The 26,627-nt window shown below is 39.5% G+C and overlaps 1 protein-coding gene across 1 annotated transcript; it reads right to left on the bottom strand.

Moving 5' to 3' along the window:
- Nucleotides 1–357: 357 nt before the first annotated feature.
- LOC311070696 (anoctamin-9) lies at nt 358–26,627 on the bottom strand. Its single transcript, XM_084094704.1, has 24 exons — nt 26,347–26,627; nt 24,734–24,808; nt 22,845–22,970; nt 22,290–22,429; nt 21,810–21,859; nt 21,612–21,679; nt 16,749–16,828; nt 16,486–16,620; nt 16,231–16,324; nt 11,989–12,049; nt 11,827–11,909; nt 8,955–9,059; nt 8,675–8,842; nt 5,154–5,190; nt 4,925–5,036; nt 4,506–4,563; nt 4,290–4,387; nt 3,693–3,889; nt 3,072–3,224; nt 2,398–2,545; nt 2,195–2,308; nt 1,696–1,789; nt 1,470–1,582; nt 358–801 (listed from the first exon to the last, which is right to left on the bottom strand). Exons 1-24 carry the CDS (start codon nt 26,398–26,400, stop codon nt 699–701), a joined length of 2,466 nt encoding a protein of 821 aa, XP_083950830.1. The 5' UTR covers nt 26,401–26,627; the 3' UTR covers nt 358–698.

Raw genomic sequence — 26,627 nt, 5'->3', positions numbered from 1 at the left:
TAAATTATTCCGTTTAGAAGTCAAAAAGGAAAAAATAAATAAATACATTTTCAGAAGGTACACGGACCCACCAAAGACTCCAATGTGAGAATTAATAACCCTGTGAGGTAAGGAATACAAATGATAAATTAGGAAAACTTTTTAAATTCTAGCAAAGGAGAAAAAGCCATTTAGAAAATGTATTACTATAATTTCTTCTGTTTCAAATATTACACTACTGATCAAATAAAAAGTCTCCAACAAAGGCATTGCTGTAAAACTGTCATGGCATATCTTTTTCAAATTAGCCTATATAAGGTTGTATTCATTTCTTTAGTTCCTCATCCATTTAGTGTAAATGTTGGTGGAATCAATTCTGAGAGATCAAGACATCAATTTTATTAATTTTATTCAATTACATTTTGACAGAAACAGAAATCACAGCACTTTCATTGGCTCTCTTATTATACATTATTTCACAAAATAACTGAATTATATAACCATGCCATTTATCATGAGTATAATAGGTCAAATATATACATCTTATAAAATGCAACTAATGGATTTCCATGCTAAAAAATACAAAATTATATACAATTCATGCAACTTTATCAATGCTTACCAAGACATATACACTCATCCAGCCAAATATTCCAATCTTGAGATTACACAAAAATAAGATTTTTATGTGGGGGCACCTTTGTTTTAGCTCATTTGTCTCACATACTATTTAGCTTGTTTGACTTTTTCTGTTTAGATGTTTTTTTTACATTACCATTCTCATTTAGTTTGGTCAAAGTGTCCTGTTGTGCTCTTTGAACTCTAAAAAAAAAAAAGATTATTTTAATTAGAGAAATAAATAACATGAACCAACACACATATATACATTTTTAAAGTTCTGTTAAATATTAATTCTCTTCACATTATTTATGCACATTAAGAATACTCTCACTCTCTCTCTCTCTCTCTCTCTCTCTCTTTATATATACTGTTTATATAAGTTCAGATATTTCATGTGTTCTAGCTCAAGCTGGAGCAACTAATGAATCTATGAATCTATTCAGGGGTTTGAATAATTTTGAGACTGCAGAAGTCATTAAAAGTAGCATTTTCAGTTGAATTTGGGGAAACAACTTGAAACATTTGTTGTGTTAAGCTATTTCAATTACTTTTGTTTAATTTGTTCAGTGCAAACAGCTGAAAGTCTGTAAATGTTTGCCAATAACCCTGATTTGCAGGGGTTGAATAATTTTGTATAATTTTTTTTTTTTTTTTTTTTTTTCAGGTGACTGACATCCTGCCTCACTTTCCAATAAATTGCAATGAATAAAATCTAGTACCGCCCTACATTTTTAAAAAAATGAACAGCGCAATAATTAGTAACACTTGATCATGTTTAACCATAATCATTGAGACTCTTAATACAAAACCCCCCGGCAAAAATCTAATATATAGAATTTTATTAAAATGTTGTTTTATTTGTTACTGACCTCAATTCTTCTTTCAGCCTTCTGAGTTTATCATACAGTCTTTCATTTCTCACATCCAGCGGGGAAGTAGGGACAAACCAGCTTGCTACACACTTAAAGATCACAACTACATGCTGGTCACAGAGAGATAGATCAAAATAGTGAGTGAGCAATACAATTCATTATTATTCTTAGTGTAATTACTGTGTATCTAGAATCCTGTTCTTATTTATGTATATCAGATTACCTCAAACAGAATGATGAAGACTAATCGTGCTGCCAGAATGACCCAAAACTGATTAGTTAAACTATAGTCTTCATTACTTCTGTAGTCTCTATAGCTGAAAATAAACAGTACAGTAGATAAACATTACATAAACAGCAGGTTTGATTATGACCATAATCACTATACTATAGTCTTTCATTACTTCTGTAGTCTATATAGATAAAAAAAAAAAAAAAAAAAAAAAAAAAACAGTACAGTATAGTAAATAAACAGTATATAAACAGCACAGGTTTGATGACCATAGTCAAATGTGCAAATGTGCACATAAATACAAAATAATAAGTGAAAATTAATTCAATTTTGTGTGTTCATTCAAGCTTATTCTTGCTAAGAACCACCCACTTAAACAGGACTGTTTTGTCTAATGGACAAATACAATGATGCTGGTTGCTTGAGTGTTATGAGAGGTTGCTAAGTCCCTAAGGTGTTTAGGATAGATATATAGATAAATAGATATTACCTGCAGTGTGTCACATGTATGCCACTGTAAGTGACCATCTGATGAGGTATGAAATCTTTACTATCTCTCATATTAGCAATGGAAAGTGTGTTGTTTATGTATCCAACCATACAACTGAAATTAAACAAAGAAGATTGAAAAACACATTTGTGGTGCTGCAAATATGTTGATTAAGCAGGTGTGAAATATCAAGTCCAACTCACTCAATGCCTGTAGCACTGCCGTTGGCACAAGGCCCATAGTAGTACTTGTAAACCAGACGAGGAATGAAATCAGAGGATATACCAATGACCAGTCCATTAGCAATGACTGCAAGCACACTAATTGCTTCCAGCACTTCTGTCCAAACACCTGAAATGAGAAAAAAAGTTGTCTTTTTTATACATTGTTTGAGGTCCACATATTTTTTCATGATCATTTTCCATCCTCTATTTTTATTGCAATCTTTTATTGTCAAGTTTCTTTGCAAAACTGCATTATTTTGTGACAGATTCATAAAATAATCTGCACAGAAATGTGCTACTCAAACTGTTAAAACAAGACTGAAATGATGAGGGATCCTGTTCAGTTGCTTCAGAAGGATATTCAGAGTTGTAGGCAATAAACAAAAGCCACATTTTACCCTCATCGATAAATGTTCAAATATTTAGGAATAACTATTGTATTTCCTCACAGTGACTGGAGCTCAGAACGATTCTTTCAGACAACACGTCAATTTTAGCTTGTTAATATAAATGCTCAGTTTGAAATGCATAGGAAGTTTTGAGTTCTGCAAGTTACAGTATGATTACATAGTTCCATAAGCTCTTTGATATCAAATGATTTCTCATGATATTAATATTCTGTTTATAATGCCATGAGCCTTTCTTTCCCTCACCAATATCGTTGGCCTTTGTTGGTACTAGTCTGCGTTCAAGGCTGACCATCTTAATGGCATCCAATCGGATCTCAATGATGTTGTTTAGAAGAGCCAACAATGGAGCCAAAGGAAATGCTGCTACGAAGATAGTAGTAAAACTGAACTGCATCACTGGGGGAGGTAAAACAAACAAAAAATGCTAATTTTAGACATCTGTGTTTCAAAGAAAAAATACGCTTTCTAATGTATCCTCTTAAAGTTCTGAGTTCTGAAGACCCACAACTAGAATTTTATTTGTGTTTGCTATACAAAACTTGCTGCAACAATGCTGAGGTGTAGTGGGAGGCTACCAGGCTGTTACTGTGTGATTGCTAAGGCGTTCTAAGTGGTTATTAGTATTTTACTATGTGTTGGGGTTACTACTGGCCCAAATCAAAGAAGCGTACTCCAAGTCTCTATGGTATAAAATCATGATAAAATGTGTAGGACGAGTTACTGACCAAAATGTAATACTTATGGTTAGGGATTTTAGTTATGTCCCTAATTATAAGAATGAACAATAGTAGTGATTATTGTCTTAGCAAACACCACTAGTAACCACTCTGGCAACAAACACACACACACAAAATGAATCTGTACCCATTTCCAAGAACTCATTAAAGAGGCTGAAGCTATCAGTTTTAATCAGGCCATAGTTTCTGTGGAGGTCTTCGAGTTTGCAGTTTTCACAGAGTTCGGATCCTTCCTTGACGCTCATACACTCCTTCTTATAGCATTTGACACATCTTCTCCGCAGCTTCTGGGTCTTTTTCCTGTTCAACCACCTACTAAACCAGCTGTATGAGGGTAAGAGGGTATAAATAAGTGTTTGTTATCTCTTATACATTTACTGTATGTTATACAAAGTACATGAAGTAGTCTAAAATAGGGATCAGGATTATAAGAAATGTAATGATTCTGGTTCCTTAACTATTATTTTTAATATTTGACGAAGAAATGGTCCTAACTACATAATAGCATATGACTGAAATACTACTTCCGGTAACATTTTAAGTCAACATAGAACACACAATAGAAAAGACATGTAGTAGTGGAATCGTACGTCATAAAAATGTTTGGTTGTCAGTATTTTATAATATAATGGAACTGGTTCTGAAAAAGATCTTGTTTTCCAACACCAGTGTTAAATGATAAAAAGCACAGACCACACAAAGACAATAAAAATGTTCCACTTACGGACCAGAATATTCAAAGATATTGTTGAAGATCTGTTTAAGTACCATGATAATAGACATCTGAAGGAACAAATCTGTGAGACAGCCACTTGGGTGACACTGAATTGAAAAGAATGTAATATTGCATAAATGAGTGTAAACAAATAAGTTAAAAATAAAATACAGTAGAACATTGTTTATTTATAGCACATTGTAGAGAAAATTATAATTGCCACACCTCCTCCAGTCTCCATCTGCCAGATATTCTTGTATATCCTCCAGGGTGACCATTAATTCTAAAAAAATATATTTTTTAAGTGTATTACTTTTTTGTTGTTGTTGCTTACAGTACATTTTTATTACAGTAAAATTTTATTAATTTTAGAGGAAATGAGTTATGCCCTGGTAAAAACACCTCTCAACTGCACTGTACAATATAACCAATCGGTCAAAGCATATGACAAGGCTACACAAAACTAATACTGCAAATTCATGAATAATGTATTGTATCTGGTAAAGGTTGATATAATTTTAAAAATAAATTCATAAGTAATTTAACAATGGGATTACTCTGCAAACAGAGCAATTAATTTAGAGTAATTAGTATAATATAATAGAAAATACAATATAATAGAAACTATTAACTGTCAAGGCTACCTTCCCAGAAAGAACGCTGTGTAGATGAGAGAGGAGAACATTGTAAAGAACTGGAATATGAACATCTTCACTGTAAAACTCCTTTCAATGGCAGAACAGGAGTGCTTATTCTCTGCAAGCAACAAAAAAACAAAAAACAATATAGGCTTGAGAAGTGTTTTATATCAAACAAATAGGGTTAACAATAAAAATGTCTGACAATTAAAGCCACAAACCGTGTTTCACTGACCTATTTCACTCAGCTTCATGGCTACTGTACAATTTACCTGAATGAAATAATTACATGGTTACAACTATTGTTATCATAAGCCAAAAGAGAAATATGCTCTTTTCCAAATTGTATTGCATTACAGGCAACTCAATGCAAAGGCTGATTCAAAACAGGCAACTTAAGGATAGTTCACCCAAAAATGTTGTGGTTATGCGGCTATGGATGTCCTTCGATGTCAACAAACTTGGTTCTCGCGAGAACTAGAATATTCCTCACCGGAGTGTCCTACGTCATACGCTGGAACTCCAGTCTGTCGTGAACACGCGCGTACGTTAGCGCTTTAGACTTAAGTCGAATCCATATATTTGTTTGGACAGGAAGCTAGTTTTTTTACTTTATAAAGTTTTTAATATGAATATTTTTCTTACACAAACTCATCACTTTGCTTCGGAAGGTGTTTATTAACCCCACGGAGCCGTGTGGAGTTCTCTTTTGACGGATGGATGCACTTTTTTGAGCTTAAAACTGCTGATTGCAATCCACTTTATAGATTTTTATCCATTATAAAGCTCAGCAGCGTCAGGGTGTTTATTTATATAACTCTGATTGTATTCGTCTGAAAGAAGAAAGTCATGTACACCTAGGATGGCTTGAGGGTGAGTAAATCAATCATGGGGTAATTTTCATTTTAAAGTGAACTACTCTAATACTGGATGTTACCTGGATGATCCACGATCCAGTCCCTTGTTTGTCCTGAGCAGTTAAACTGCCCAATGTTCAGAAGGAAACATGATGCATTAAGAGCCGGGGGGTAAAAACTTTTTGAATTTGAAGATCAAGGTAAATTGTACTTAATTTGTCTTCCGGGAAATGTAAGTAAATATACTAAAAGTAAATATATAGAAGTATATATATAGCAGCACTGTATGATCTGAAGTAACTAACTAGCTATTTGTAGTTTTTTCATTGGATACTTTTTTACTCTTATTCAAATAACTATTAAGATTATTACTTTTACTTAAGTAAAGATTTATATAAGTACTTGTACTTTTACTTAAATACAGTTTTTGCTAGGGCTAGGGTACTTTGGGCTAGAGTACTTGGTTTTGCTAGGGTCAGCCTATTCCAAAGGCTCATGGCTCTTATGGCAACAGCAGCCCGGGTTAATCCATTAGGCGTGCTCTATATGAGACCACTTTAAAGGTGGCTCAAATGCAGGGGTTTTCACCTTTGATGCCACCCTCTGCAAGTCATAAGGGTTACGTACAAGTGTCTTAGTACCCTTCTTCTGTGGAGACGACCCCGTTTTTTAACTCAGGGTGTCTCACTCGGTGTGTTCCATCAGAAAACCATTTCAATGGATGCCTCTCTTACAGGCTGGGTTGCGGTCTTCGAATACAGCCAAGTACAAACAACCCTCACTGAGGACAGTCCAAATTCTGGTATATAACAACACTGGAGCAGACATCCTTTCAGGCAGGAGCTGAGGCCCACAGAATGGAGGCCCACAAAATGGAGACCTCAGCCACAGGTGGTAAAGTTAATGTAACAGAAGTTTGGCCAAGCAGAAGTCGACCTGTATGCTTTAATTGAGTTGACCCACTGTCTCCTTTGGTTCTCTCTCACACCTCTAGCACCTTTGGGGCTGGATGCTAAGGTGAAAACATGGCAGAGACATGCGTCTTAATGTGTTTACCCCGATAGCTCTGCTCTCGAGAGTTCTAGTGAGGGTATGGCAGGATGGAGTACGCCTGTTGCTCATACCTCTGTTTTGGCCAGCCAGAATATGGATCTCGGACCTAGAATGTCTCTTGAAAGGCTCTCCTTGGGAGATTCAGACCAGGACTGAACTTCTGTCTCAGGTGTGGGGCGCAATTTGGCAGCCCTAACCTGAGATATGGAAACTGTGGGTTGGGCCCAGAGGGGAACCCACTCATAGAACTTGGTCTCTCAACCAATGTTGTAGAGACCATTCTAAAAGCTAGAGCTCCCTCTACAAAGAAAACGATCAGTGGGCAAGCCTACACCAGTCCATAAGTGGTCCAATGATATTCAATTTCTATTTTTGATTTATATGTTGTGTACACTTTCTTGATAAATGTTTTTTAATATGTTCTCTTGATGATTTATATATATATATATATATATATATATATATATATATATATATATATATATATATATATATGTATATATATATATATATACCAGTTGGCGACACGCCACTTTTAAGTAGAAGGTAGAAAGATTAGGAATTAATTGTGGCAGGCGAAAGGAGAATGGGCTAATAAAAAGATTGGAAAGTACAATGTACCCAAATGTACGCTCATTGGTTAAACAGGTTGGAAGAAACTCTATAAAAGAGAGAGTTGTGAATTAGATTGTTAGATGTTCAGTTGGCATCTCGGCTTGGACATCTTTGACTGGACCAATAAAGTCTGATCTTTGGCATCTGGAACTTTTTTCTCTTTTTTTTTTTTTTTTTTTTTTTTGCAAAGAGTGAAGACTTTTTCCACAACAACATTCATAAGATTCTAAAGTTTGGACCTGGATTCAACCCCAGGCTCTTTGGGTTAATTCATTCTTTCTTTGCCCGCAAACCTGTGCTAAGTGTTTCTTTTTCACAATTTTGTTGGGCAAGCATTTTTCAGTATGGCTAGTTGGTATGCTGTTCCCCATAGCGTCAACTCCTGATGCCAAGTAGAGTTCCTTCGAACTCCCTCTAAGAAGGGAAAGAAACGCTGCGTCTCTTTTCCATTCTTCAGGCATCCCTGCGCATCTTCCTTCAAAGAAACATAATCTGCGGTCATGATTGTGCAGATGCCCTTTTATGGTCTCTGTAATGCAGCCCGCTGTCACATAAACTCTTCATCTGCCAATAGAATTGCCATGATTGCACACATGCTTCAGACACCGCCACACAAAGATGTTTTCCCATAGTGTCAGCTCCTGACACAGCGTCTCGTTCCCTTCTCAGGAAACCAGGTTACAGATGTAACCAATACGTTTTGGAACATTGCCATATATCTCTAAAACTACTCCAATGATAGAATCAATGATTTGAGATTGAAAGTTCAAAATGGTGTATGATATTTGATATCAAATGATTAAGACTTAAATTACGTATTAATTAAGCTTAAAAACTTCAAGAAATCTAAATTTAACTTTGAGGTCTTTATGCTAGTGTACTCCTAAAATGGAAATTAAAATAAGAAATTTGTTTAGCAGATATGCATATTTGAAGATTGTCTTTCTCTTCCAGGAAAAATAATTTCTCTTCCAATAATAAAATGCTCTCAAGAATGAGAATGTCCACTAAATATGACCTGACACTGATTATCAATAGCAAGTATCAAATCATGATTCATAGGTTTTTCATGAACCAAAGATTGTTGGTTATATAAAAATATTAGCTTTTCAGTATGTTCTGTCCAAACTTCTTGTTTCAATACAAAATACATGAACACAGGAAAAAAAACTCTTTAAAAATAAGACAACTATCTGTTCTCTGAAAATAGTGGGAGGTTTGTAGAGTTTACCCGAGTCATGACGGTGATGGTGATGTAGTGAAGCACAGCTCCGAGCATCAAGGCAACTGTTTGGGAATTCTCAGTAATGACCGGCCAAGAACTGTTTTCAGCCAACAGTACAGTAGCAATCACTCGAAACACAACCAGGACATGGGTCAAACCTATGATGATCAGCATCTGATAACACATAAATCACAGACACCAACAAAGAGTGTTAGCCATACATATATGAATTATATTTTTTTATGAGAGTAAATGCGTCTTCGCAAAATCAATATGGGTTTCTTACCATGAGTGTGGCTAAAACCATTACTATAGTGGACCGTAGATAAGAGTGCATGTGCATCTTGGGTTCACATTGCACATTATTTACAATCTCCAGAATCAACTCCTCCTGCATGGTACAAGTGCATACAAAATGACATGTTATAGCCAACCACCCTAAGCTTTATATATTTGTAGTTCTTCACCATGATGTAACAATGATGCAGTTTTTTGGAGTAACACTGAAAGTAGTGGCATTGCAGCAGTGGATGTGCATCAAAAACTGGGAAACATTTGGTTGCAATTGATTTTGAGAGTTTACCGGAACGGAGAGTGACTAATTGTATGTTAAATTAGTTCTGTGACCCTCATACATGTTTTTAGGTCTTTAATAAAGGTCTTCTGAAGCAAACCAATGTGTTTGTGTAAGAAAAATATCCATATTTAAAACTTTATCGACTAAAATTACTAGCTTCCAACAGACGGCCCTACGGCGAGAGAGTAACCTTTGACTTGGCGCATGACGCATTGATGAACGTGGAAGCGCAGAGGATAAAGCAAAACAAAACACGAATTAGAAGTCTAAAAGGAGGAGCTTGAGTTTGATGCCCAGCGCTGTTTGTTTGAACCGTGAGAGGCGTCAAAGCTTATGCTACTCCTACCTCCTACCTCCTACGTCATACACTCACCTAAAGGATTATTAGGAACACCATACTAATACTGTGTTTGACCCCCTTTCGCCTTCAGAACTGCCTTAATTCTACGTGACATTGATTCAACAAGGTGCTGAAAGCATTCTTTAGAAATGTTGGCCCATATTGATAGGATAGCATCATGCAGTTGATGGAGATTTGTGGGATGCAAATCCAGGGCACGAAGCTCCCGTTCCACCACATCCCAAAGATGCTCTATTGGGTTGAGATCTGGTGACTGTGGGGGCCATTTTAGTACAGTGAACTCATTGTCATGTTCAAGAAACCAATTTGAAATGATTCGAGCTTTGTGACATGGTGCATTATCCTGCTGGAAGTAGCCATCAGAGGATGGGTACATGGTGGTCATAAAGGGATGGACATGGTCAGAAACAATGCTCAGGTAGGCCGTGGCATTTAAACGATGCCCAATTGGCACTAAGGGGCCTAAAGTGTGCCAAGAAAACATCCCCCACACCATTACACCACCACCACCAGCCTGCACAGTGGTAACAAGGCATGATGGATCCATGTTCTCATTCTGTTTACGCCAAATTCTAACTCTACCATCTGAATGTCTCAACAGAAATCGAGACTCATCAGACCAGGCAACATTTTTCCAGTCTTCAACTGTCCAATTTTGGTGAGCTCGTGCAAATTGTAGCCTCTTTTTCCTATTTGTAGTGGAGATGAGTGGTACCCGGTGGGGTCTTCTGCTGTTGTAGCCCATCCGCCTCAAGGTTGTGCGTGTTGTGGCTTCACAAATGCTTTGCTGCATACCTCGGTTGTAACGAGTGGTTATTTCAGTCAAAGTTGCTCTTCTATCAGCTTCAATCAGTCGGCCCATTCTCCTCTGACCTCTAGCATCAACAAGGCATTTTCGCCCACAGGACTGCCGCATACTGGATGTTTTTCCCTTTTCACACCATTCTTTGTAAACCCTAGAAATGGTTGTGCGTGAAAATCCCAGTAACTGAGCAGATTGTGAAATACTCAGACCGGCCCGTCTGGCACCAACAACCATGCCACGCTTAAAATTGCTTAAATCACCTTTCTTTCCCATTCTGACATTCAGTTTGGAGTTCAGGAGATTGTCTTGACCAGGACCACACCCCTAAATGCATTGAAGCAACTGCCATGTGATTGGTTGATTCATGAGCGTCGGAAGAAAAAAAAAAGTGGGTGGGTCCTCCCCCAGAAAAATGTTACTGGAGTAAATACCATTTCATGTAGGCTATTCTGGTGCCTTTTAATTAAAACAAGTAAACTAAACTCCACTTCACGTCGGGCGGTTCTTTGCCTCCAAGTCATGCATTCCAGCAATGACAATTTAAAGCTGTTATTGATGTTTGCAACGCAATATTTGACTGGAAAGGTACAACGGGCGGTTACTTTCGTCAGTTGCGGCTCGTTGAGAAATATAATGTAGTGATTCAGCGGAGTTTAATTTATTAGGGAATTCCCTAATAATTGGATTTGACTGACAGCGCTATGAAAAGACAAATGCGCTGAATCAGAGATGGTAAAAGTAAGTGGGTGCAATATCATTGGTCTTAAAAAGTGGGTGGGTCTTGTCCCACCCATATACAATGGTTCCGACGCCCATGGGTTGATTAGATAATTGCATTAATGAGAAATTGAACAGGTGTTCCTAATAATCTTTTAGGTGAGTGTACATCATCAAGTTTTACTCTTTTGGCGCAAGTCGACTTATGTAGGCCATTTGCCAAAAGCTAGTAATTTTAGTCGGTAAGGTTTTAAAAATGGATATCTTTCTTACACAAACGCATCACTTCACTTCAGAAGGCATTTATTGAAGCACTTTTATCATGAATGGATGCACTTTTATGGACTTCAAAACAGAAACCGGCCATTCACTGCCATTATAAAGCTTGGAAGAGCCAGGACATTTTTTAATATAACTCCGATTGTATTTATCTGAAAGAAGAATGTCATATACACCTAGGATGGCTTGAGGGTAAATCATGAGTAAATCACGGGGTAATTTTCATTTTTGGGTTAACTATCCCTTTAATGTAGTTTAATATGTTTTATTAGTGTAGCCAGCTGCTTTTTCAAGAGGGTAGCTTGACCATATTATTTAAAGTTATCATCTAAAGCTCGTATAAAATTCCCAGTCGCTAACTCAAAGGTCTAATGCTGTATGATGTATTTTTTGTTATAGAGATAGTTACTTTGTAATACCTCTTCCTCACACCAGTCAAAGACCTTCCATGCGCACACATAAGACGATCTGTGACGCTTCCAAAACTCCAGAAACACAGTGGCTGTGAAGAAGACAATAACATCTGTCATAACATTGAATCAATCCAACTTAAATGAGGTTAGAGCTGTTGTTGAACTTACCCCACACAGCCATGAACATGGCGAATGCTACTGTTCCCTCATTATCAAACAGAAGGCTCACCTGCACGTGACCCAAAAAACACAGTGTCAGCACATATTAAAACATTTTAACCCCCCAGCAAATACGTAGAGTTCTACCAGTAATGTTAATATATTTTTTGTATAAAGTTATCTGGTCTGTAATAACATTCTCAAAATTTTAGCACAGATAAAAACATTATTTATACATCATTGATGGAAAGTATATATATTCTTTTTTTTCGAAAGTTTTATTTGGATGTTTGTCTAATGTATTTTAAACGTTACTTTCTATTTGTTTCAGAATGCTCAGAGAAACTAACATTCTCATAATTTTTGCAAAATTTTTAAATGAAATGTTCTATGTTCTAATTCTAATTAATGGTTTCCCTAATGTTTGCATTAAAAAAAAAAAAAGGACATTAAAAGGCGCGCTCAGCATTTAACAGCGGCGGTGATGAGGCTTCATATTCTTCAGGTGTGCCTCATCACACGCTGCCAATTCTCCTCTTCAGCGCCCCTCCTCTCCAATCACACCCACTCCAGTCGGGAACCTTGCGAAGGGCGCCGAGTTAAGGGACGGGGTGGTGCTGATTACAAGGGAGGGGCAGCCGTTCCATCACAATATATATATTCTAAGAACATTTTGCTAAAGTTCCGTTTAAGTAAAAAAAAATGCAATTTCAGAATCTTCTCTTAGGGTGCTTTCACACTGGCAGTTTAGTTTGGAACGGGGAACGTTTTGCATGAAAAATCGCTAATGTGAACACTGTCATGTGGACCCGGGTGCGCACTGGGGTACCGAACCCGAGACTACCTGGAGGAGGTGGTCTGAGTTCGGTTGCACTCGAACCGTGAATGTGAAACCTACACAGACTCGGGTGAGCACTTGTTCTACCAGAAAGACTCGGGAGATAAATTGATATAACAAGCGTATATTTATTAACAGCCCAGCAAGCATAAATTTATAAAGTTCTTTGGCGTAGGCCCCGTCCCTAGCGCGCAATGCGAGGGTAGCGGAAGCTGCATATCCTGCCTGAAGACGAAGGCAGGGGCGTAGCCGACTCCCTGGAGGTAAAGGAAGGGACCATCCTGGTTGTGGTGGGGAGGATGAAGGGGAAGATACCATCTTGGTGGTGGTTGGGGAGGATGAAGGTAATTGGCAGCATCAGCATCTGCGAACTCAGACAAATGTAAGTACCAATCTTTTATACTGCGAGTGTTAGCACATGATTGGTTAGAAGTGAGGTAATATATGACGCGCTGATTGAGTCTTCCTGGCAGAACTTACGCTAAAGCTTTCATTTCAAGAAGAAAAGTGACCTGCCCATGCATTTTAGCTGATTATTATGTATTTAGTTAAATAAAACGCATGTAAGGGATGATAGTGTTGATGATTTACCTTGGATACAAGTGAGAGTGAGCCTGCAGTGTATTCGCGCATAGCGTGTGGAATCAGGACAACAAATTAATGGAAATCTTCAAAAGAGTTCGTTTGCAAGCAGCAGACAAATCACCTTATGCGTCACACACACACAGTAAACCTGTGTTGTTCACTCAGCTGTGCATAATAGCATCAAATTAATAAATAAAAAAAACTATATATTGACTCGCGTTCTGTTTTCTATCTTGCGCCGTGCAAGTCTGCAATGGCGTAAGATGCACACAAACGCACCAGGGTTCGATAGAATCAAGTTGAGTGTGAAACCAGACCAATGTTGCGGAACAAACGCCCTCGGGCTCGGACCACAACAAACGAGCCCAGTGTGAAAGCAGCCTAAGGGTGCTCTCACACTGGCAGTTTAGTTCAGAACGGGCCGCGGTTTGCATGAAAAATCGCTAATGTGAACGCTGTCATGCGAACCCGGGTGCGCACTGGGGTACCGAACCCGAGACTACCTGTAGGGGGTGGTCTGAGTTCGGTTGCACTTGAACTGTGCCGCGGTTCACGTGAATGTGAAAGCAACACGGACTCAGGTGCGAACTTGTTCAGGAAGTAAAGAAACCTGTGCATGCGTTTTAGCGGATTATGATGTATTTAGTTAAATTAAACACATGTAAGGAATGATAGAGCTGATGATTTACCTTGGATATGTGCGAAAGTGAGCCTGACAAATTAATGGAAATCAAACCGTCTCCTCAAAAGAGTCTGTTTGCAAGCAGTAGAAAGACACCTTATGCGACACATACACACACAGTGAATCTGTGTTGTTTACTCAGCTGTGCATAATAGCACCAAATTAACAAAAAACACAATATATTGACCCGCGTTCTGTTTTCTATCATGCAGCGTGCACGTTTGCATTGCGATAAGATGCACGCAAACGCCCCAGGGTTCGATAGAATCAAATTGAGTGTGAAACCAGACCAACGCTCCGGGGGGCGCCAGGAACAATCTAGCTCGGGCTCGGACCACAGCAAATGAGCCCAGTGTGAAAGCACCCTAAGGGTGTATTCACACATGTCTTGTTTGGTTCGACTGAATCGAACTCAAGTTCGTTTCCCACCTTGGTGCGGATCTTTTGGGCAGGTGTGAATACAGCAATTGCACTCAGGTGCGGACCAAACAACTAAACCGAGACCCAGCTGAAGAGGTGGTCTCGGTCCGGTTCCAAACGAAATCTGGTACAGTTTGAATTTCTGTCCAATGAATGGATGACCTTAGCAGTTAGCACACTGTGGTTTTATTTACAGATTTTGGTTCACTAGCAAAAAGGACAGTGTGAAAGCGAACCACACAAAACAAAAAAATTGACACTGTATTTGGTCTGGACAAAAGCAAGTGAACTAGCGGACCTTCCTGGTGTGAATACACCCTAAGAACCCTTTTTTTTAACTAAAATTGTTTTTTACTAAAGGCTGGAATACAATACACAAATTTTGCTCTGATTTTTGCCCCGATTTGATGTCTAGGTGAGTCGACAATCGTTGACAAAAGTCTGTGCCAGTCTGCAGATTTGGACAGATGGATTTGACAGACTTCACATAAAATCACATAGTTTATGATGGGCACAGATTCTGAAGTTTTAGGTTCAGACAATGATTCCATCCATTTGGAGGATATCAAAACATATTTAATATTTTGAGCCAATTTTAAAACATTACTGAAACAGAAGCTGTCCTCTATCTATCAGTGCTGCAATAAAATACAATACAAATACAATAACAAAACAAAACAAAACAAAACAAAACAAAACAAAACAAAACAAAAGTAAATTAACAGAACATGCATAAAATAAGCCTCAATTTTTTTACTCATCAGTACAGATAAAACAACTGATTGTGCTACTCATCTCCATCTCAATCCAAATTCATTTGGCTCATTTTCTTTCTCTTGTGACAGCTACTGTGATCATCAACTGTCATGCGTCGCCTAGCAATGAGGAGTGTGTTTCTTGTGTGTGTTTGTTGTGTTCGGAATGATTTTAAAGTCTGGTAGTGTATGAACCCCAGTTTACCCTGTAACCATTTACAAAGTTGGCAAGTGTATGATGCCTAGTGATGCCTAATCTATTCAGATTTTAAAAGTCCTGTAGTGTATTCCAGCCTTATACTGTTCGTTGCTCAGACTCGCTCTCCCAGTTTAAAACTAGATTAAAGATGCATCTCTTCAGCCAGGCATTCATATAACATTTTAAATCTTACTGTTCAAACTACAATCTGGCCTCTAGTTCATAAATGCCAGAGGAGAACTGGCCCCCGACTGAGCCTGGGTTCTCCCAAGGTTTTTTTTCTCCATTGGGTCACCTGATGGAGTTTTAGGACACCATTAGGTCACTTGATGGAGTTTTCGGTTCCTTGCCACTGTTGCCTTTGGCTTGCTCAGTTGGGGATATTTTGGGGATATTTAATTTAATTTTATCAATCAATAAATTTACACTAGAAACAAACCTTGTTGTGTTATTTTGGTTTAATGCTGTGAAGCTGCTTTGATGCAATCTGTATTGTGAAAAGCGCTATATAAATATACTTGACTTGACTTGACTTGACTTGACCTTAAGACTACTACAGAAAAAACTAATCTTCAGTTATCTCCATACCAAAATCTCAGTTAGCCTAACATTTTTACTGAATCATTAAAATATGATATGAGTATTCTAAAGGGCCTTGAGTGCTTCTTATAAGTGGGTGATTGAGTCATGATATAGTGCATATGTGTGTATATGTAAAAAACAAAGTATGCGACTTGTCAGTGCACAATTGTCTGCATAAAAAATACAGTACCTTTGCATACATGCAGGTGTCGGAAAGCTCCCACACTTTGCAACTAAAATCGCACAGAGGGCACATAATAACGTTCGACTGGCACACCTCCTGTCTGCGTACACACACACAAGCACACACAAAGGTTGATTTTGCTTCAGGACCCTTATTTTACATTAGACAGCAAGTGGTGACACAGTACCATAATTGTTCATCGAACAACATAGATGTATTTGAAAATCAAACATTGATGTTTATTAATATTAGGTTACTCACATGAGAGGACTTGTATTGTAGAAAGCCAGGCCATACAGGAATACTATGAGACCAATTACAGAAGCTGGAATCAAGAGAAATGTGTACCAGCCCAGCCACAGGAAATAAAGAGCCACCTTCTCGCCAAGGTAGTTTCTGACAACACATACAATAAATGCATCATCAAGAAACCTTCAAGGATACTTTCTATTGGTAGCAGAATGGAAATAAGTCTATAATGAACAGAGAGATGAGTAAAACCACAAAATAAAAAGAAAGAGAACCTGACGTTAGTTATGGGTTGGCCCCGAAAACAAGCAGACCATCGAGCCCAGCTCTGCTTCAATTCTTTCTGCTCCCTTTTCTAGGAATGAAAGTGGACAAAAGACAAAGGTGTTTTTTTTTTTTTTTACAATTTCTACAAAACCATGAAATCTCATTTATTTGGACTGTAACAGAAAACACATAGTCACCATCGAGACCCTGTAGGTTTAGTTGTCCTGGTTCCCTTTGAAGGGAACTCGCGCTGCATCGAAACGCTGTGGTAACGCCGTTAGAGATTGGCCTGGCCCTTTCTCTGCCTTCACCTGCTAGGTCCAGTGTTTCATCTCAGGGTTTGGAAGCACGCTCTGCGTTTACTTCCACCCCAAGTGAAACACCGGTACTCCATTTCCTAGGAGCTGGATGTTATCAGTATTGAGACAGGAGACACTGAAGACTCGTCACTTCAGACTCCTGCATGTGAGGAACTGATGGAGGTTATATCTCATGGCGTTGCTAAATTAAACATTGACTGACCGGCCGAGAAACCGGAGCTTTGTCAGAAAAGCAATCTAGATGAACGCTTTCTGCCATCACGTACACAACCTCCACATCGGGGATTGCTGTTTTTTCCTGACCTCCAGACTGAGGAAGAGGAAGAGACCAGTTTCATACCATGTATTTAGTCCACAAAAATCAACAAATTTAAACATCCATGGGCTTAAACAACACGGTTATGGGGCGATCCCCAGGGCTGAAGAGATGCTTGCGAGCCATCTCTCCCCTGAGTAAGCATCGTCCCTCAAAGCCCTCACATTACCCACCAAACCACTGAGAGCTACATTGGCGGGTAAAGCGTAATCGCCAGCAGGTCAGGCGATTGTCAAAGAGGGCTTTGTCAAAGAAGAAGTCCTGACGCCATCTGTGCCCTCAGGGGGCCGTTCTGCCAACCCCGCCACCTTGTGTGTCTCGGGGCGCAGGGGTTCCCAGTGAGTGCTTATCCGAATGTCTGCCCTAAAAAAAAAGTGCCACAGCAGGCTCTAGTCATAGGGGAGGAAGTAAAGTCCGGGTTCTACAGCCAGTTATTTATTGTTCCAAAGAAGTATGGGGGGTTGCGTCCGATTCGTGTGCAAATCGTGTCACAAATCAGGTCAGAGGACTGGTTTGTCACGATAGATCTCAAGGACGCATACTTCCACGTATCCATCCTTCCACAACACAGGAAGTTTCTGAGGTTCGCTTTCAGGGATGAAGTGTACCCAATATCGAGTTCTTCCTTTCGGCCAAGCTTTATCACCTTGCACTTTCACAAAGTGTGTGGATGCAGCTCTGGCTCCCTCTGCGACTCCAGGGCATTTGCATACTAAATTACAAAGACGATTGGGTGATTGTAGCTCATTCAGAGCATTTGGCGGTTCAACATTGAGATGTCGTTCCCGCCCACATGAGAAATTGGGGTTTGAGGCTGAACGCCAAGAAGAGTGTAATTTCTCCAGCTCAGAGGACCATTTTTCTGTGTGTAATATGGGATTCGACGACTATGCAGGCATGTCTGACTCCTCCTCGTATCGTCTCGATTCTCTCAGCTGTGAACGAGCTAAAGCTAGGCTAGTCACTCTCTAGGCCAATTTCATAGACTGTTGGGTCTGATGGCAGCTGTTTCCAACGTGATACCTTTTGGCCTGTGGTCCATGAGACCTATGCTGTGGTGGCTTAAAACCAAGGGATTCTCCACAAAGGAAAATCCACTCCATATGATCAAGCGAATGCCGTCAGGCCTTAGTCATGTGGAAAAAACCTTGATTCCTTTCCCAAGGACCTGTGCTGGGGGCTGCTTGTCGTCATATCAAGCTAACGATGGAGGCATCCCTCACGGGCTGGGGGGCGATCATGAGTGGTCGCTTGGCTCAAGGTCTGTGGCGGGACCATCATCTCTCATTGCACATAAATTGCCTGGAGATGCTGGCCGTGTTTTAGGCACTGAATCACTTCCTCCCAAACCTAAGAGGCCGTCATGTTCTTGTTCGTACAGACAACACATGGGTGGTCTCTTACATAAACCATCAGGGGGGTCTGCGGTCATGTCCCTTATTCAACCTGGCTCACCAGATATTCCTGTGGGCCCAGGGGAAGCTGCTCTCTATGAGAGCAGTTTACATTCAGGGGTATCTAAATCAGGGGGCAGACATCCTGTCAAGGCAAGCCTGAGGATGTGAAGCTCCTGTGGGAGAAGTTTGGCCAAGCAGAAGTAGATCTGTTTGCATCTCTAGAGACAACACTCCCTCCCTCACACACCTCCTCTTTGGCTGGACGGTATGGTACAGACATGGCTGAGGCTATGTCTGTACGCCTTTCCCATGATCGCTCTTCTCCCGGGAGTTCCGCAGAGAGTTCGCTGGGACAGGGTCCATCTTCTATTAGTAGCCCCGTTCTGGCCAGCCTGGGTATGGTTCTCGGACCTCATGTCTCTCCTCGATGGCTCTGCTCTGAAGATTACGCCCAGGAGGGACCTTCTTTCTCAGGCGAAGGGGTCGATCCTTCAGCCCCATCCAGAGTTGTGGAAATTGTGTGCTTGGCCTCTGAGGGGACCCAGCTCATAAGTTCAGGTCTTTCAACCGAGGTTGTTGAGACTATCCTTCACTTCAGAGTTACGTCCATGAGGAAACTCTATGGCCTGAAGTGGATATTAGGCATACATTTTTTTTTGTTTGGTTCCGGTTTCCGACCGACCCTGTCAATTTATTTGCGACCCAAATTTATTTTATGAGCTTGGGGAAGAAATAATTCAGACTTGGAAATTAGGCGCCAGTGGAGCTCAAGTGTGCAACCTGCATTTTACGCGGGATTGCTTCTCCAACGCAATAGAGGTGGAAATGGGCTTCTCCACACAGCTTACGCTGAAAAGTGACGCAGTGCCAAACGCTGCTCCTCCTGCATGGACTCCACCACCGCAGTGGCGTCTTGATGTGAGTGATCATATATATAATCACAATTTATGGTTAGGCTAAAGTTAATCCTCTGGGGTCAACAAATGCGCCGGCACATTTTGCTGGATTTTTTCCACATAGCGGCAAAATATGAATATGCCTATTGCCTACAGAGAGCGCGCGCTATTGACATCAACTCAATAAAACTCATCAGATGCATGTACTTTACGTCGTCCACGTAATGGAAATGGGCTAACATAAATAGGCTATGTTATGAAAAAATAGAGTATCCATCGCTACTGTAAAGTAAAATAAAAATGATAATAATAATTTCCTACCTATCCCTTGCTGCCACTGGAAAAAAAAGAAAGAAAAAAAAATCCCTACCGACCCATGACCTCAACTGACAACCAACTGGAACCAAACTTTTTTTTTTTTTTATGCCTTATTCACTTCATGGTGCGGAAGTCACCAGCTGGACCCAGTTAACTGCCCAGTGGGGTGCAGTGCTGGAATTCCTGCAGGAGGGATTCTTCGCAGGGCTATCCCCCTCCACCCTAAAGGTGTATGTGGCAGCCTTAGCTGCTTACCACACTCCTTTTGGTGGTGTGATACACATTTCCTCCGTGGCATCTTGAGGCTTAGATCTGCAGTCCGCATGAGGGTGCCGGCCTGGGATTTGGCCATAGTAGTGGAGGGCCTTTCCTTGGCTCCCTTCAAGCCTATTTCAGAAGTTCCTGAGAAGTTTCTCATGCTGAAAACTGTCTTTCTCCTTGCTATCTGGTTATATTGCTAAAGTTCCTATTAATACTGTAAGACCTATTATGTTGCAGGCCTTCTGTCCTCCTCCCTTTCTGAATGTCTGACCAAGAGAAACTAAATCTGCTCTGCCCAGTTAGGGTTCTAGATGCCTACGTCCACAGAGCTGCCCTGTGGAGGAAGTCTGAACAGCTGTTTGTTTGCTTTGGGTCACCCAGGAAAGGGTTTCCGGCATTTAAGCAGAGGATGAGCAAATGGGTGGTCGAGGCTATCTCACTTGCTTATGAGTCGGCTGACCAGCTTTCACCTTTGGCTGTCTGGGCCCACTCTTCCCCGGGAGTGGCAGGCTGGTCCTCAACGCACACATTTGTGAGGTTCTATGACCTTGACCTGGGCTCCACTCTGGAGGCACTATCTCGTCTCCTCTCGTCACACCGTGACAATTCAACACTGTGTGCATACGATTTCACACGGGCGTGCATTTGCTCATACGGTGGCATGGGTATACCTGTAGCATTCCACCAGCGATCCGATGCAGCACGAGTTCCTTGAAAGGGTACGTCTCAGTTATGTAGGTATCCATGGTTCCCTGAAAAGGGAAAGAGATGCTGTGTTGCCCAGCTATACTCCCCGCATGCCTGTGATCGACTTCCTTCAGTCTATCAGAAGCTAAAACTATTTGGTTTGGGTGTGCTTTATAGTTTCCTGGTCAATGACGTCACCCGCCTATGACGTTCCATCTCGCATTGGACTGATTTAATACGTGCTTTACGACACAATGACGCAGAGGCGTTCCCACAGCGTTTCGACGCAGTGTTCTGTTCCCTTTTCAGGGAACCATGGTTAACCGAGATGTTTTGTTTAGCAGTGATGTTATTTGTTGGTTTCAAATGTCTGTCTTAAAAAAAATCGCATTTGACTTCTGAAATCTTATATTTTTCTGTTTCACTCAGTAGTCAAATGAGATTTTTTTTCAAGACAGACATTTGAAACGCAGAGTATAAGAATGTGTGTGATCAAATACTTATTGTGACAAGATACTTTTCCTATATGCTGCTTTGAGCATCAAAAAGTGATAGTTATCACCCTGGGATATACTTCCTTATCAACACATTTGCATAATGATTCTGCAGTGTGGACTCTGTACTACATGTGTACAAAATGCTGTGAGGAAGAGGAAATAAAATATTAAAATCATACCTCATGTAAGCAGAAGTGAGTCTCGAAAACATTTTTTTTCATGAGATCAGGCAGATATTCTGAAATACCTAAGAGAGGTAGAGCGAGAGAATGTTTTATGGAATCAACAGTTCAAGATGAATCATATGAAGGTTGAAATAATACAGTGATGTAATACAAAGTAATATGAATGAGCAATCTAGGGAAACTGTTACTCACCCTCAGAATCGATGCATGTGTGATGCAGAATGAAATCAACAATACGAATCCTGAAACAGAGCCACAATGCAGATCAAAGCCCTTCTGTTAAAGTGGCTTCTTTATTTGTGTAAAGAACACAGTTTTTTTTCCACAATACATCAATCGTGACTATGTCACCTTTCTCCACTGCACTATAGAGAATAGGGATTACTCAGATTACCATTAGTAAGAGAAGTAGCATTTTGTATGCTAGCCGTTTAATTGGTGAAAATCTCTATTCTCCTCTCTATTCTAATCTCTATTCATAGGCAAAATTTACTATCACTGAGCAAGTTAGGCAAAAATAGGAATCTTTTAGTTAGTCGATACTGAAAAGTGATCAAAGTAATTCCAATCACGTATTAAAAACCCAATAATTTTTCATCCTGTGGCCTTTAAACAAATGTGTTTGAATTACAGTCATAAAAATGGCTAGAGAGTTTTTTGAGACTGTGTTACCTGGTTGACTGAGGTAAAGAACCCTGCTGCTCACAACTCCAGTTACAGGCATCAGACACTTTTAAGAGATACCGGTATGTCTCAAAAAACCTTTCTGGTGCTCTAATGCAATAAAATACCTTATAATCATCTCTAAATTTCTGCAAAAAGAAACACACACCAAATAAAAAGAGTAAAGCAAATATTTGACAACATTTCATTATTAGTACCATTATCCAAACAATATAATAATGCAGTGCCATTATATAGTGTTGAACTAAATCTAATAATAATAAAGTCATAATAATATGGTTCACAGCAGTCTTGTTAATTTAACAGCATATTGTATCATTGACTTGTACATATTATACACAATATTGTAAGACACTATTTGAGCAATGAAACTGTGCAAAATAGAACCGTAGTTTTGCACTCAATTGTTGTGTCAGCAATTACGCAACTCTTGAAATTTTTTAGGTACACTTTCATATGCAAAAAGGAATTTCCCCTTCATATGTCAAGACATTAGTTATAGACTTCTTAAAACAGATCTCAAAAATGCAAAAACTCCCTTACTTGAACGTTTAATTTCTTAGCTTTCAAAGTTTCAATGAAAGCTTTCTGTTTTCTGATGCATTCCTTATTTTCATCTTCTTCTGAGATTTTTGCCACAAGAACAAAATCGAAGGTCAGAGGAGGTTGCTGAGATTAAAAAGAAAGAAAGCAGTGCTAATAAATTATTATCAGAACCTTCCCACTTACATAAATACATCCTATGCAATTTTCATTTCATTCTAGTGACTTTCCTTTGTGTGTATAAGTTATAAATAATTTAAACATGTACAGTGGGGTCAAAAATTGAGACCACATTAAAAATCTGAAATTTCTCACCCCATTTAAAATTTAATTTTGATTTATTATAACGCACAAAAGATGCTCTTTGGAACATACTCAAATCATGCTGGAAAACACGGATCATCAGGTTTTGTTTATGTCAGCCTAATGCATGCTGCCATCTTTCTATTGCACTATTACACTGATAATATACACTCACCTAAAGGATTATTAGGAACACCTGTTCAATTTCTCATTAATGCAATTATCTAATCAACCAATCACATGGCAGTTGCTTCAATGCATTTAGGGGTGTGGTCCTGGTCAAGACAATCTCCTGAACTCCAAACTGAATGTCAGAATGGGAAAGAAAGGTGATTTAAGCAATTTTGAGCGTGGCATGGTTGTTGGTGCCAGACGGGCCGGTCTGAGTATTTCACAATCTGCTCAGTTACTGGGATTTTCACGCACAACCATTTCTAGGGTTTACAAAGAATGGTGTGAAAAGGGAAAAACATCCAGTATGCGGCAGTCCTGTGGGCGAAAATGCCTTGTTGATGCTAGAGGTCAGAGGAGAATGGGCCGACTGATTCAAGCTGATAGAAGAGCAACTTTGACTCAAATAACCACTCGTTACAACCGAGGTATGCAGCAAAGCATTTGTGAAGCCACAACACGCACAACCTTGAGGCGGATGGGCTACAACAGCAGAAGACCCCACCAGGTACCACTCATCTCCACTACAAATAGGAAAAAGAGGCTACAATTTGCACGAGCTCACCAAAATTGGACAGTTGAAGACTGGAAAAATGTTGCCTGGTCTGATGAGTCTCGATTTCTGTTGAGACATTCAGATGGTAGAGTCAGAATTTGGCGTAAACAGAATGAGAACATGGATCCATCATGCCTTGTTACCACTGTGCAGGCTGGTGGTGGTGGTGTAATGGTGTGGGGGATGTTTTCTTGGCACACTTTAGGCCCCTTAGTGCCAATTGGGCATCGTTTAAATGCCACGGCCTACCTGAGCATTGTTTCTGACCATGTCCATCCCTTTATGACCACCATGTACCCATCCTCTGATGGCTACTTCCAGCAGGATAATGCACCATGTCACAAAGCTCGAATCATTTCAAATTGGTTTCTTGAACATGACAATGAGTTCACTGTACTAAAATGGCCCCCACAGTCACCAGATCTCAACCCAATAGAGCATCTTTGGGATGTGGTGGAACGGGAGCTTCGTGCCCTGGATGTGCATCCCACAAATCTCCATCAACTGCAAGATGCTATCCTATCAATATGGGCCAACATTTCTAAAGAATGCTTTCAGCACCTTGTTGAATCAATGCCACGTAGAATTAAGGCAGTTCTGAAGGCGAAAGGGGGTCAAACACAGTATTAGTATGGTGTTCTTAATAATCCTTTAGGTGAGTGTACAGTAAGTCTTTTCACTAGCAGCCTCACTTTGAAACCTGTATTATGTTTTATGTGCAATTCATTGTTTCACTTAGACTATTACACTGATAATATAATTTGTAATGAAAAAATGTATTCAATTAAAAATAGAAGCATTTTCACTAGTGGTCTCACTTTGAAACCTATTATGAGCTGTGATGTGCTATAGGCCTTACCACTGGTGGCATAGATGGTATCTCATTGCCATTCTCATTTACAACTCCGATGGTTTCTAAAAGGTCAATGCTCCCCTAAAACAACAACACAATATAAACAGTTCAGAATAATAACCCCATTTACAAGAAGGGAAAAGGTGGAAATGTACTGTCAGTATGTTCTGAACACAGTATAATATATACATATACATATATATATATATATATATATATATATATATATATATATATATATATAGTACAATAAGATAAAGAACGAGATATGTAAGATAAGAGATCACAAACTCTGGATTTAGGCTATTTCTGGCAATAGCACAGATCAATATCAACCCCCTCCATGTACTTTCCAATCAGTTCTTGTCCCTATGTTCTTACTCTATTGCAAAATAGTATAATAATGACACAGATGCAGCTGCATGCACATTATACTGTAAACTGAAATAAAAATGAAAGCATTTTGGAAAGTTCTTTTCCACCACCAAGTTCTACTTTCATACTACTGACTAATCATCTTATAGTTTAAATTGAAACAAGAAACCCTCCCAAATGCCTGTGAATACCAGAAATTCCATCATGGTGACTCAGTTATCAAGTCATGAGGGTTTGAATGTTGTTTCTAAATTGTTTTAATTGTTCTAGTTGTAGTTTAGTATCTGATTCTACACTAGATAAATATCAATGTTTGTTTTCCCCTAAAATAGTCTGAATAGCTCAGAACTGGTTTAAACATCCCACGCCAACAGAAGCAGAGGTATTGCACCTATAGCAAATGTTTTGATTGATAAGGGAACGTTTTGTGTTGCTTATGGCATGACCCCAAACACAGGTCGTATCACAGATACTGTGTCTATTGATACTGCTTCTCCATGACAGCTGCAGTAGACAACTTAACTTGCAGTTTCACACAGACAATCAAACCATTCAATCTTAGAACAGGGGCGTTCAACCTTTTCATGGCTTAGCGGAAGTCTTTTCTCTTGGTTTGGTTTCATATTTCTGAATTAATTCCCTTACATTCACAACACACTATATAATAAGACCTCAATCGGGGTGCAATGTCCTCTGAAACTTTCTCTGCTAGTGTTCCTCTGAAGAAACACCTGTTAAAAGACATCAGCTTTTATCAAACCTCAGTGTATTGTATATCTGTGCTTGTAACTTATGCCATGGCTCATAATGATTTGTGTGTAAAAACATTTCTGTAATTTTTTTGATCTTTTGACAGAGCAAACATTTTTTTATCTTGAAGACATTCTATTGAATCAATGTTATCAAGATCAAGGAACCACTGTCAATGTTAGTACAATGTAGCAGAAATAAAAGTAATTTGGCAGGCACAGTAAATATGCACATTTAATAGGTTTCTATATAAGCTGTTTACTTTTAGGTCAGACATTCTTCCTGATCCTGGTAGCCTACATCTTTGAATCAGACACACAAATCTGCCTGTGATTCATGAATTCTGTTGGCTCTCAATTAACAATTGCCTTATTTGCATGTTTTAAGTGAAGCACTAAGAAACTGTAAGATAGCCTAACTCTAAGACAGGCAAAAACTAACCAAACAGTGCAGTTAACATCACTGTTGGGTAAGGCAGTTAAAGTTCATCTCACCTGTCTCCGTCCTAGTTTCCGCTTCATCATGAGTGATCCAGGGTTCCAGTCCATGACAGCTGTGCTGGTTTTACACGGGATCACAGACACCTGTCAGTTAAAGGGAACCTTTAATAATTCGCCATTACAAACCAAAGAGTAAGCACAAAAGACTCATCAGAAACTCGTGTACACTTCCGTGCTGCTGTAAGGAACTTGACATGTACTGTTGGCTTGATTTGAGAGACAGCCGCTGTGGAATGTCGCCGGATGACTCTCGGTCTTGATGTCACTAAACGTGC

Source organism: Abramis brama (genome assembly GCF_963993115.1).
Source record: "Abramis brama genome assembly, chromosome: 20".
NCBI lineage: Eukaryota > Metazoa > Chordata > Actinopteri > Cypriniformes > Leuciscidae > Abramis > Abramis brama.
This window is presented reverse-complemented; position numbering and strand designations above follow the sequence as displayed.